The sequence below is a fragment of the Poecile atricapillus genome, chromosome 1, assembly GCF_030490865.1.
Source record: "Poecile atricapillus isolate bPoeAtr1 chromosome 1, bPoeAtr1.hap1, whole genome shotgun sequence".
NCBI classification, from domain to species: domain Eukaryota; kingdom Metazoa; phylum Chordata; class Aves; order Passeriformes; family Paridae; genus Poecile; species Poecile atricapillus.
In genome coordinates this window covers 60,447,292-60,459,817 of record NC_081249.1, presented here as the reverse complement: position 1 = coordinate 60,459,817, position 12,526 = coordinate 60,447,292, and the positions used below count along the sequence as shown (strand labels likewise).

The window sequence follows — 12,526 nt, the reverse complement described above, 5'->3', positions numbered from 1 at the left end:
ATGTACAATGCAACTTTGTGTGTTGGAGACACCTACATTTGGCCAAATGAATCATACCCCCAAGTGGTAGAGAGAAGCAAGAATTAGCTATCCGTTAAGCAGTCTGAAAATCTCTTTATCAGTCTGCTTTATACAGCAGTTTTAATTATTATCCCTGCTGTTAAAATATTCTCCTATTTTTAGCAAACCCAAAGATCACTCAATGGGGAAAGTCACTTTTTCTCTTGTTTTCCCTGAGTGTTACCATTGATAAACTCAGTTCTTTCACAGGAAGAATTCCCTGTGCTACTGTTTTTATAAATATTCATACACAAATATATATGATTACAATGATAAATGATGTATAATTAAAATCAGATCAGTATTAAAAACAGATACTAAATAATGCATAATGACTTTATGGAAGTTAATGCTGACAAAAGGTAATTTTGGATTTTAGGAGCTCCGAAATGCTCACAGTGAACAGCTCATGGGAATCCGCCGGGAAGAGGAGATGGAAATGTCCGATGATGACAGTGGTGACAATCCCAGTAAAAAGCTGAGAGTAGATGATTCAGGTAAATATGTGCAAGTGTTGTTTTATTAAAAGCAAACAAAAATTTACATATGAGAAGTGACATGTTAATACCCGATTATATAAGAGAGTATCTTATTTTAAACCCTCATAAATTAGTTATTTGAATGATGCAAGCTGTCTCTAGGAGATGTCTGTCACCTGCTGTGTTCTATAATGATGAAAATTCTCCAGTTCTGCCCTTGGCTGGAAGCATTATGTTTCCTTACTGCACTCTCCACAGCTTTGCATGGCAGCATTTCATTCCGTGGTAGAAACAATATTTTATTGTGAGACCAGTTCAATTTATGCTTTGGTCAGTATTCTCTGAGATGTACCTTTCTTTGCAACAAGCACATAAAAATCTCTAATCTCGATAAGAACTAACATTTTAACTGTAGGGCTTTTATGGCTGCATACTGCCTCTCTAAGGGTACCTATTTCGCAGTATGGTACTGCATTCTGCATGAATTAGACACTCATTAGATTGCTATCATGAGTCCAAGAACAAGGGTGCATGTAATGTGAATAAGAAAAGCAGCTTTTTCAGCCTTCTGCAAATACTCTGCTATCCAGGACAGACATCAAGAGGTGGCTCAGAAGCTGCCAGAGTTACTAACTGGTAACATGATCTGGATGTATGCTTTGGTCTATTTCTTGATATTGGCTAATCATTTGTGAGTTGCTAACAAGGGTTTGCTTGTTTAGACACTCATATAAAGAATGAAATTTTCAGGAGCTGAAGCCAAAGCATGACTAGAAACTTCCAGGCAGCAGTGAACTTTCAGAACAATGAAAAAGGCAGGAATAATATGGAAATAAACTGTGAGTCTTCATTAGGGTAAACTTGATCTAGACCTTTTCATACAGGCACCATAGTAAGAAAGGAAAGAATTTCATCCATTCAATGATTTCAAGTCTTGGTATGCCAGTCAAAAGGTATGAATTCAAATTTACAGATAGAAGAACTCTTTGGCTCCTTCTGTGACAAGATACTGTGTGAGGTTGGTCCTCAGAAGTACAGACCAAAGGAAGGAGTCATTCTAGCAAAGAAATTTTTACTGTGACCTCTCTCTTGAGGGGAGATTTGATATTTTTCCTGGAAGAAAAACACAATTAAACCAGTTAAGGGCAGCCTTAAATTTTGCTAGGCTAATTTTATGGATTTGTATTTTCTAGATGCCATTAGCAGAGTGTTTGAAGCTGAAACAGTAGGATGTTGCAGACCCGGAACTGCTAGAAATCAACAATTTTTATGACTATCTAACCATTTTACATTGACTGTGTCCACTCTCATGCAGAAAAGTCATTAGAACTAACAAAAGGAAGGTAGAGAGAGAAATATACAGCCTGCCTGCCAGAAGAGGAGCAGGAATGAACTGTAGTACTTACCAATTCAGCCAGGTTTAACATATGCATGCTTAGAGCAGAACTGTGAAGGTCATTCATTTTGTAGCACCACAGATAGGAAAGCATGTTTGGTTTTCATGCATGAAAAAAGACATTACTGTCAAAAGTTTTGATGTCTGAGATTTCTACAGTGTTCTATCCCAAACAATTTCAGCTTATTTGTGTTGTTACAACACAGGCACTTGAGCAAACCCAGTACTGTGTTGCATTCTAAATCAACATTTAACAATGTGAATCCACTTGAGTAAGTGTCCATCACTGTTTGTTGTACCATTCATCATCCTCTTAAACTCAGTGAAGTTGATCCATCCTGCTGCATACATAGTCATCCAGTTCTCAAATTAATATTATGGCTTTTTTCTTTCAACACCACACTCTCAGCTAAAGCAAGTGCATTTGGTTCGTCTGTCAATGACAATAGAAGGAACCTGGAATTAAACCAAAAGAGCTATTGAGTATGAAACACTGGTAAATTAAAATAAACTGAAAAAGGACTTTTTTTGATTATTACTCTTAGGTACAGAAATGTGATTCTTCTTTCCTTCTTCTGCCATTTTTTTAAATTACTATTTATGTTAGCTGCCTTCACTTTTTGTTTTTTTCTCCTCTCTCTTTCTAAGTACGTCATTCCAGAACCACCACTTGGTCTCTCTGGAGTGGCTATCTGTATTCACAGTAACCTCTGTTGTATGAAACATGTCTTTTAAGGAGTCTTTTGTCACCAAGAAACCATCTTGCACAGTAAGAAAACATTGTCACTTTCTTTATTTTTAAACCCTTTTCTTAAAAATTTGTCTAAGTACTTAACCTTGGGAAGAGCAAGACTTGAATAACATGAGGATATTGTGCCTCTTCAATTTAAGGCTAGCGTGCACACATAAAGTTTTAAAAGTCTAAATCCAAAAGTAGCTGAAGCAATGAGACATGATGAATTGATGTGGAGAGTTCCAGAGCTGTAGACTGTGTGTTCTGCCATTCCAACAATTTTCTTGAGGACATTATTTTTCAGCCTGCCCTTTTTGACTTTTTGAGCAAGACTGCTGGGACGTTATGACCCTAAAGCCATAATAAGTGACAGAGATTCCCTCAGGCTTCAACACCTGCGTCAGGTCTTTTTTTTCAATGGTTCACCTGGTTAAGTCACTTCTAGTACAAGAAGGCTTAATTAATTCAACAATTTAGAATGGGTTCTAAGACCTCATTCTGTCTTGGTAAGCATAGTTTCAGGAGTCTCCCAGCATAATTTCTTCTTTCCTGGAAGAAAACACGCTGAGCACATCAGATCTTCTCACAGCTAGATAGTTAGAATGAAAACTTTCCTCTAGGATATCTGAAGATAAACCCATTAAACACCCTGAGAAAAAGAGGATGGATTCCAGCCCCAGCATTTGAAAACATACTGCAACACATCTAAGCCCTGAGAAGAAGTAACTTCAGTGCTTGAATGCTTGTCCAGATTTGCTGGACTTGTGGTTTCAGAGTGTTGTGGCATTACCTAGCTGTCAACTAAGTATGACTCAGCTGCCTGCTCACTCCCCCAGCCCAGTGCAGTGGGGAGCAGAATCAGAAAAAAAAGTAGTAAGTTGTGGGCTTAATAATTGAACAAAATATAATGATGATGATGATCATAGGTAATAATATTAATAATAATAGTAGTAGTAGTAGTAATAGTAGTAGTAATGATGATGATGAAAAGGAGAGAGAGATGGAAATAAAATCCGAGAGAAAGAAGTGATGCACAATTGCCCACCACCCTCTGACAGATGCCCACCTTGTCCCCAGCATTAATTTACCCCTCCTGGCCAACTCCCCCAGTTTATATACTGAGCATACTTGCAGCTCTGTGGTGTAGAACACCACTGGCTACTTTGGGTCATCTGTCCCAGCCATGCTCCCTCCAGGCTTCTTGTGCACCTCCTCCCTCATGGAGCATGGGGAACTGACAAGTCCTTGGTTTAGAGAAAGCACTCTTTAGCAGCAACTAAAATATCAGTATGTTACCAACAATCTTCTCATACTAAATCCAAAACACAGCTTCTAGGAAGAAAATTAACTCTATCCCAGCTGCAAGCAGGACACAGAGGAGTGTTACAGGTAGCTGACACCCTAGCACACAATAACATCTGGGGATGAAGAAGCTGTTACTAAGAATAGTTTGCATTTTTCTTCAAGTCATGCTACCTATTAAGTCATGCAAGAGATCAAATCATGGTGCATGTTAGAAACTGACCTTTGGGAAAATTTGGTCTCACAACAATCAGAAGAGGTCCACAGGGACTTGTTGCAAAATGTGTCCCTCCATTCTAGACTTTAATCCTCTTCTTTCATCTGCAAATTTTGCTCCTGATAGCTATTCATGAACTTGACTTATTGATATCAGTGACTCAGTGGCAGAGCTGGAATGAGAACTGGCATCTAAAATCTCCTAAACTTGTCTTCCACCCCCTAGTTGGCATGGTAGGCCTGGGCCACTGCTTCCTGCACATAGACCTGCTAATCCAGGTGTTTTACAGGTCATTCTCCCCAGGCTTAGTCAGTACCCTACTCTATTCTGCAAGCTGAATCTTCAAGGAAACTACTTGTTTGTTATGTTGGAGATCATCTCAAAGTGCCACAAGGATAGCCTGAAGAATCCCCTAGGGTAGCCAATAAGTTGGTTCGACTGTCACATGTGCCTGGTTTATAGGAGATCCTCCCAGATTCAGACTAAAAGTCATTTGTATCCCCGGGAAAGCTGGAAGGAGGCTGACCTGGGACTGAGTGAATCTGACTCGTGGGACCAGCTATTACTTCCCCCCCACCCTGCCCCCAAAATTCAGCCTTTAAACAATGCTTTTTCTGCAATGTGGATTTAGGAGTTTGAAAGAGACAAGAGGGCTACTGAAGTAAAGCTGGAAGATTGCTAAGAAAAAAAATAATAATGATTATTGGCAACTCAGTTAATATATTTGAAAGTCCAGACACAGCTACTGGAGCATTAGCTCAATGGAGAAAAAAGAAATTCAGTGCTGGAGTTCAGAGGATATACAAAAATCTTCAGAATGATCAGGATTTATGGATGCTTCCTCTCCCACCTGCTAGCACGGAAAGTAAGGAACCACATGTAAAAGCCTCAAAAGTGATTTTAAGAATCAGTAAAGATGTGTTTTGTAAAGAGGAGCTGAGGTTTGGTTTATGCCTACAAAGCATAAACCAATTTTAAGGGGAAGTGGGTTAATCTTTTCCTTTGCAGTGCACAGCTACATACCATTAATTCTAGCAACTCCAACTTCAGTGAGAGACTGGAGTTGGTGCTGTGGAAAAGAATGAAATGCACTGCACTTGGAGAGGGGTGCAGGAAAGATTGTGGTGTGATTAAGGTGTTTGACTGGGATCCCAGAGCTCTAGGCCAAATCCCAGCTCTGCTACATGTCCCCTGCCTGGACTAATCAATGAATTTGTGTTATCTCAGTTTTCTAGTATCGAATGGAGACAATGGTTCTTTCTTTCATTCAGCCACTACTTGTTCTGTCCACATGGACAGTAGGTTTCTTGGTATAGGCCTCCCTCCAGCTCAACAGACTTGCAATAGGCTACACATTGGACCCCTGCAGCATTTCACCACCACTGTACTACCTCTGATGAGGTAGCTTCATAACATCTCAGAAGCTGTGTGCAAATAATAAATTGCAAGTTGCATAATGCAAGCCCAGTTTGAACACGTAAGATTGGTGCTGCTTTGCAAGTTAGGTCATCCTCCATGGCAGCATTTTCAAACATACCTAAAGTAGGTTCCAAACTTAAACACTGAAGTTGGATCTTTAATGCTGTCCTGAACTGATCTGTCATCTTTGCAGCATCAGCTATGTCACTTGCTGTAAGAGATAGCCTGAATAGTGGGCAGTCCATCTCACAGAAGAGTTTAAGTCCTTGTGAAACTCAGTATTTGAAAATCCGACCCTGGTCCACACAGCATAAAACAGGCTTTGGGATATTGTTTACAAGTCTGTCTTGAAAGTTGCAAGCCTGGCAAGTCTTCAAGGAAAGCCTGAAACAACACCAAAGTGATCTGTGTCATGCTTATTCATCTTTTCTCTGCAATTGAATCCTCTTTTTACTTTCTCTAAGGCTTTTGTGAACGCAGCGATACACACATGGAACGGAAACTGTGGGTTTTAGGTGGATTAAACTGGTAGGAAAGCTTTATATTGCTTGTTAAAACTGAATAGAAATCACCAAGCCCCAGCTGCGTGGGGCTGAGCTTTGGTTTTGCTTTGTTTCCAACTGAACAAGTGTCACACCAAATCTCATGTCAGATCTTCTCCTTCTTCCTCCTGATCTCAGAGATCAGATAATTCTCCCTTCCTTTCTTGTAAGACTAACCTTTTGGTTTTATGAGAGATTTTGTTTCAAACAAAAGTCTGATTTATTTTTCTGTCATTACTCTCTGTCCCATAGCTTTTTGGCATCAGATTTTATTGGGATTTAATGAACCCATAATTTTCCTTTTAAACACTTATTGATAAACATAATGAAAAATAACAAAATGTATTTACTTCAGAAATTAATGGGCTAGCATTGCTTTTTAGTCCTTAAATAAAGTGGTACCATTTCAAAGCCATAAGCAGCTGGTATCATAAACAGCCCTGCAGTGATAAACAAGTGAGCCCTGTCAACAGACACCACCAACCTGGTTGTAGAAGTATTCTCAAAGAAAAGAACTTATTTAAAATGTGAGGCTCTGAATTGTCACTGTAGTGACACAGTCCCCTCTCTGGCCAGAGAAGACAGCTGAACAGCCCTTTTGAGCTCTGTGAGCAGAGTAACTTCCCTTCGAATGAAATGCTCTGAGCACAGCAGACAATCAGCTTTGCTCCCTGGAACCATCAGGGGTGATCACTAGAAAGCAGCACAAGATGATTACTTCCTCTGTGCTGGGAAAAGTCTGCTCTAGTGTCTTTCACAGCATGCCAGTTCAGAGCTGTTATCATCAGGCAGGCTCCAATTGCGTGCCATAAAATGCATTCCATTTTTCCCACAGCTTTTACAAAAATAGGCTGGTGTTCAGGACACATGTAGGCAAGGGCCTAATTTTACACCCCTGGTCTTAAGTCCATTTGCCTCTAATAATGCTTCTTGTGCAGGTGAATTTAGCAGAAAGGTCTTGATGAATTGGGGCTGAATGTAGTTCCCGGGGGAATAAAGGCAGCCTTGTCCTGTCCCAGGTACTGGGCCAATTCCTCTAGGTCATGTACAACACATGGGCTGTGGGATGGAGGTGTCTGCTGGTCCTGTGAATGCAGCAGTGAAGGGCTTAATCTAACTCCCAAATTTTGGAGGAAACAGGCCCTTCAAAGGCATTTGCCCAATATGGGGTGTAGGAGAATGTCCTGTTTACTATGAAACAAGTCTGTTGTGTTTTGATGCTTTTTCACTGCCAGAAGTACTATTATCTAGATTACAATTTATCAGGTTTTCTGGGTATTTCATACTGATAAGATTTTATGCAGGATCATTACATATGAGAATAGATTTAATCCTGTTTTTAGTAAGCTTTAAGGACACTGAGGGATTATTTATGTAATAAGATGCAAAGTTGCTATGGAAAACGCTATAGCAACCTAACATCTTCACAAAACCAAGCAGCCACTTGTGACAGCAGTCTAAATTTACATTTATTTTAGTGTTATTTTATTGACATTCTTAGTGTTTCCTTTTGACAGCATGTTAAAATATGTTTTGCATTCATGCTAGAACAAAATTAACAGCATGTTGTTGGAATGAAGATGATGGTTATAATTCTTGGAGATAATTTTAGCATATTTCATTTTGTGTAAATAGCATTAAAATAATAACGAAAAGAAGCTCAGGTGCATCCTATCTAATTGTAACTGAGAAAACAATGTACATTGAAAGTAATATTTTACAAGTCAGTGAAAACTAAACTGCTTTTATTCTCTTCATATTGGAATGAAAATATTTTTAAGAAAAAAGATGATTTTGTTATTAGAATTTATTTCAAATCCTATATCTTTTATTATAACTTTCCCAATTCAGGATATGGGCTATAATTTTTCATTAGGTTTCATAAAACAGGGCATCATTTCCAGCATGTAAACTTACAGTTTGATAGGGGATTGCCCTATTTAAATGGGACTTTTCTAAAACATAGGATAAAAATATACATTGCCCCTTAGGAGGTTAAATAAAAAGGGAAAGAATAAACAAACACAAAGTGATGAAACAGTCTGAACTCTGTCCTCTGCTCATTGCACTTAATAATGAAACTCACATTGAATTGAATGGGAGCAGAAGCAAGCTCTGTATATTGATTTTTTCCATCCCCCTCCATTAAGAGTCCTGAAGTGTGGCTATAACATTGTTGAAGTGGGATGTTGGCAGCAAAATCAATAAAAGACAATATTAGAACATATGCTGTTTTCAGCTTCCTTACAATCTGATATAGCTTGTATTAGCATTCTTCTCCAAATTACATTTCATGCTTTCTGTAAAGTGACCTTCCTTACAGTGCCCTCTCCAATATAAAACTTCTGTACATTTTCTTTCATATTTAGCCTTCAATAGAATGAGCCCTATTTTTAACAGTGAAGGTGGTTGATTCTGAACAGAGTACAGACTCCTTCAAGAGTGACTTCAGCCTAAATGTTATTTCTGACCTCCAATGAAAGATCATTTCTATTACTGTTTAAACTGAGATTTAGGGGTTACTTTTTCTTAATCACACTGCCCTTATTGCCCTGTTTTTAGAAGCCATTCTCACCTTGGCATATTAGACAAAGTTGCAGATATTGTTTGAGGTGGAGATTTAGGTGCCTTCCTACCTGCCTTTATTTCCAGTAATCATCAGCCATTGCTAACATGTCAGAGGAGATAATGATCAGAAAGCAGAGTCTTTTCTGATGTCAGTACAAACTTCTAAGCTCATAATTGCAGGTTTGGGGAGTGTTCTTGTGTCATGAGACATGCAAGGGTGGCTGAAGTTTCCAAAGCATTAAAAGCTTCTTTCTCAAAGCATGAATCTTCTACTTTCTCATGTGTCCAGCCGACTGGCAGACGGTGGTGTGGTTTTGTGCCAGGAGATAAAAACAAACCTAGAAGAGTTCCTGCTTGAAGCTGTGGGGCTACAGAAATCCCCAATATACTGCTAGTTTACTTTGGTGAATGAATCTTAGATTCAGAGGAGTTTCATGACGTCCTGCTCTTATTTTGGATAAAGGCCATCTCAAGAAAATAAGCTTCTTACTAATGACAAATATCCATAGTATAGCATTGTCATGACGAGTATATTGTGGGATTTGACTCATAAATTTGAAAGCCAAGTGGATTCAAAGCTGCTTGGAGGTGAGTGATCTTCTTTTAGTCTTATTTGGATTTAGATTCATGGCAGAGAGAAGAGAAAACAAAGAACTGTCCTCTAGGATGTGAAATGACAGACTGAAGAGTTAGATACTGCCCCATTTTATTCCAGTTCTCTGGTAGATCCAGCATGTGACTCCTTGAACATCAGCATACAGAAAGGTGTTTTGTTTTGTTGGTGGTGGTTTTTTGTTTTGTTTTCTTTTTAAATTAGGATTTTTACTGGGTTTTTTATTGTTTGTCTGCCTTTCAGTGGGCAAAATATTTTGCAACCTTTTTTTCTTTATACAGCCCTCCAAATATTCGATGCATCACAAGTTTTATCGGGTGCAAGAATGTCTTGCAGCATGTCTTTACAGCACTTGGATCCAGTGATTACTGGGCTGCTTCTACAACAGCCAAGTGCCCACCTCACATGTCAACCAGGTCCCTCTCTGGAGGTACTTGGGTGGTTGCTAGTTCCTAACACCACTTTGTTCATTGCTTCTTTGTCATGTGTCAGATACAGACTATCCCCCTTCTTCAATTTATCTGGAGACTAGTGAGCATTTTTAACAGTCAAGGAAGAACATGATAAAAAGCAATAACTCTCCCTATGTTGTTCTGAGATAGTCATCTGTCTCATAATGTTTTGTTGAAAGATTTTGAGATGTCTGTGCTGTAAAACCTTGATCCTACAAGCTGCTCCCTGCTGGTTGGACTGTATGCACTCACATTCTGCTCAACACCCGCAGATAAAATGTCCTAAGTCATGGCTTACTCACAAAATCTGTTACAAGGACTATTTCACACTTATCTCTTCAAAGCTACACACTCTGCAAATTTCAATAAAATTTCTGTTTCTGAAAGTCCTGGAAGTACCTAACTAAGCCCCGTAGAACACAGTTATCTGCAAGTTTGCAATACTTTTATTTTTTAGAAGCTGAGAAAATACCTGCTTTAAACATGATAAATTGTGGAAAAGCACAGAGGCCTCTATTTTCATACACTGAATATTCTGTAAGCAGAAGGAGGGGAGGAAAGGAGGTTTGGCCTTTCAGATGCAGCTCTTCTGAACACCCTTCCATTCACATAAGGGATAAATTGCTCAAGAAATTGTCCCTGAATGTGAGGGTCAAAAATTACAAGCTTCATGTCATCATTTGCTTATGCCTTCTAGGGCATAAAGGGGTAAAAATGTATTCTCATTTAAAATCCATTTTTATCTAAGGCAAAAGTATCTGAGCAAGTATTTCAGTATTATGCATGATTTTAAAAGAAAAATTAACTCAGCCCTCTAATCCACTACAAGGTCAGAGAGATAGCTGGATAAATGCCCTCCTGCAATTCAAGGTGCAATAGAATTTTTTTCAGAAGTGGTTTATCCTCACATTTATAGAAAGCACTTTACATTTGTGAACAAAATTTGTCTATTATAAATCAGACCAATTCAAATCACCACAGTCATTCAAACCACTCAGATCAGCTCTTTCTTCCTTAATGAATGTGACAAATTGAGGGGTTCACATGCACATTGTCAAGTTTGTTTCAAAGTAGCAATGGCATTTTCTTCATAAATCCTATGGATTATTTTTTTCAAGTTCTCGCAGTGGTGCTGAGCCTGAATGCAGGTCCTAGTTCAAATGCCAACAGCAGTGATGCAGCCATGTGTCTGTAAATGCCAGTGCTGATTAAGTCTGAATAAAAATATAAGAGGCACTTAGACTCCTAAGAAGTAACCATCAGTGACCCACCTACATGGAGGTTTACCTGTGTACAATAATCCTTGAATACCCGCAGTGATTTATGCATCACATGTACACGCACTCATACAGTATATATCAGGTTATGTAACATATATGAAACACTCAGCATTCATCAGCATCTCTTCTGCTATGCAGAGTTCAAATGTCTATGCCCTCAGCTGCGAAGCACCAGTAGAACAAGCAGTGTTTTTCATTACTGGTGTGGGAGTGAGTCATCAGTGCCACGGGGTATTTCCCCAGTAACCAGCGCTTTTCTTATTTTCTTCATTCCTTCACCCTCAAGACTAGAATCTCCTCTGCTCATTTTTAGTATTACATGAATACAGTAATTTTTAAAATATTGATTAGAGGAAAAAGCCACTTCTTTGCTAGCATCTTTAAAGAACAGTATCTGTAAAACTCTTGTAACAGTTCTTCTCATTTAGGAAAAAAAAGTAGAACCTCTAAAAAGAGATTTATTATTTGATTGATCATATTTAACTGAGGTAGCAGTTACTGGTAAACACAAAGTTTAAAAAAACTCACCTCATCAGAAACCAAATACACTAATAAGAAGTTAAGTGGCTTTTTGTGAATTTTGAAAATACCTGAGAACTGCTACACTTTTTGATCAAAGTTCTACTCCTATGATGGCTTTCTTCCTAACCAACTCAACTAAAGTCCACCATCGGAGATGTCTGTGCAGAGTCAATCTTGTCCTTCCTGTCTCCCCTTATACATATGCCAAGTCAGCTGGTATCAGTGCATATCATGGCTGATGGTGGTAGGAGAAATGCAACTCAAAAAGTAGAGGAAGAAAGGGCCCTTTGCTTTAAAGAGGTGACCTGCAGAAAGTGGTCTCAATGGGCCAGATTAACTAGCAACTGTCAAAATATCATTTAGAAGCTATGTAAGGTTCCTGTTCTCCAAAGAGCTGCTGTCAAGTAAAATAAACCTAAAATATGTCAGGCTTTGATATTATTGTAAGAATGTGGTCTCTTCCAAATTCCAAATACTCCTTTCAGTAATGTGATGTGACATCTTTGTAGGAAAAGTCCAAAATGCTTAATGCTGCAATTTACCTGGGACAGATCTGGTAACAGGGGACTAGAGAATGTAGTGCAAAATAAGTGTGAGTGAGGGAAGAGAGAAACATCTGGCCATGTCAGGCAAGTGGGAATTACAAATGAGCAAATAGATGAACTCATGCATTTAGAGCTGAAGATGAGCTGAACAGAACCAGTGCAAAGGTAAAAGAGAGAAGGGGACAAAAAGAGGGGTAGGGAGATTGGCTTAAAGTGGGAAATGAGTCTTGCATCTTTGCAACCTTTGGATCGCTGCTCAAGTGGGTTTTCTGCAGCCACAAGGTCCAAATCAATTATCCCAAATGACCACTGGAGTCAATGATCACTTGTAAGACTGTACCAAGTAATCTACATCTTTATTCCTTGGACTGGCTAAAACAGCTAGATTAAGTGGTCTT

The 12,526-nt window shown here is 38.8% G+C and overlaps 1 protein-coding gene across 12 annotated transcripts in view; it reads left to right on the top strand.

The window, feature by feature from the left end:
* ENOX1 (ecto-NOX disulfide-thiol exchanger 1) overlaps positions 1-12,526 on the top strand; it is a 353,570-nt gene that overhangs the window by 290,240 nt on the left and 50,804 nt on the right. For all 12 annotated transcript variants that reach the window (XM_058829123.1, XM_058829121.1, XM_058829113.1 and 9 more), the window contains one exon: positions 440-557. In XM_058829123.1, coding sequence (XP_058685106.1) covers positions 440-557 — 118 coding nt within the window. The remainder of the gene's footprint in view (positions 1-439; positions 558-12,526) is intronic.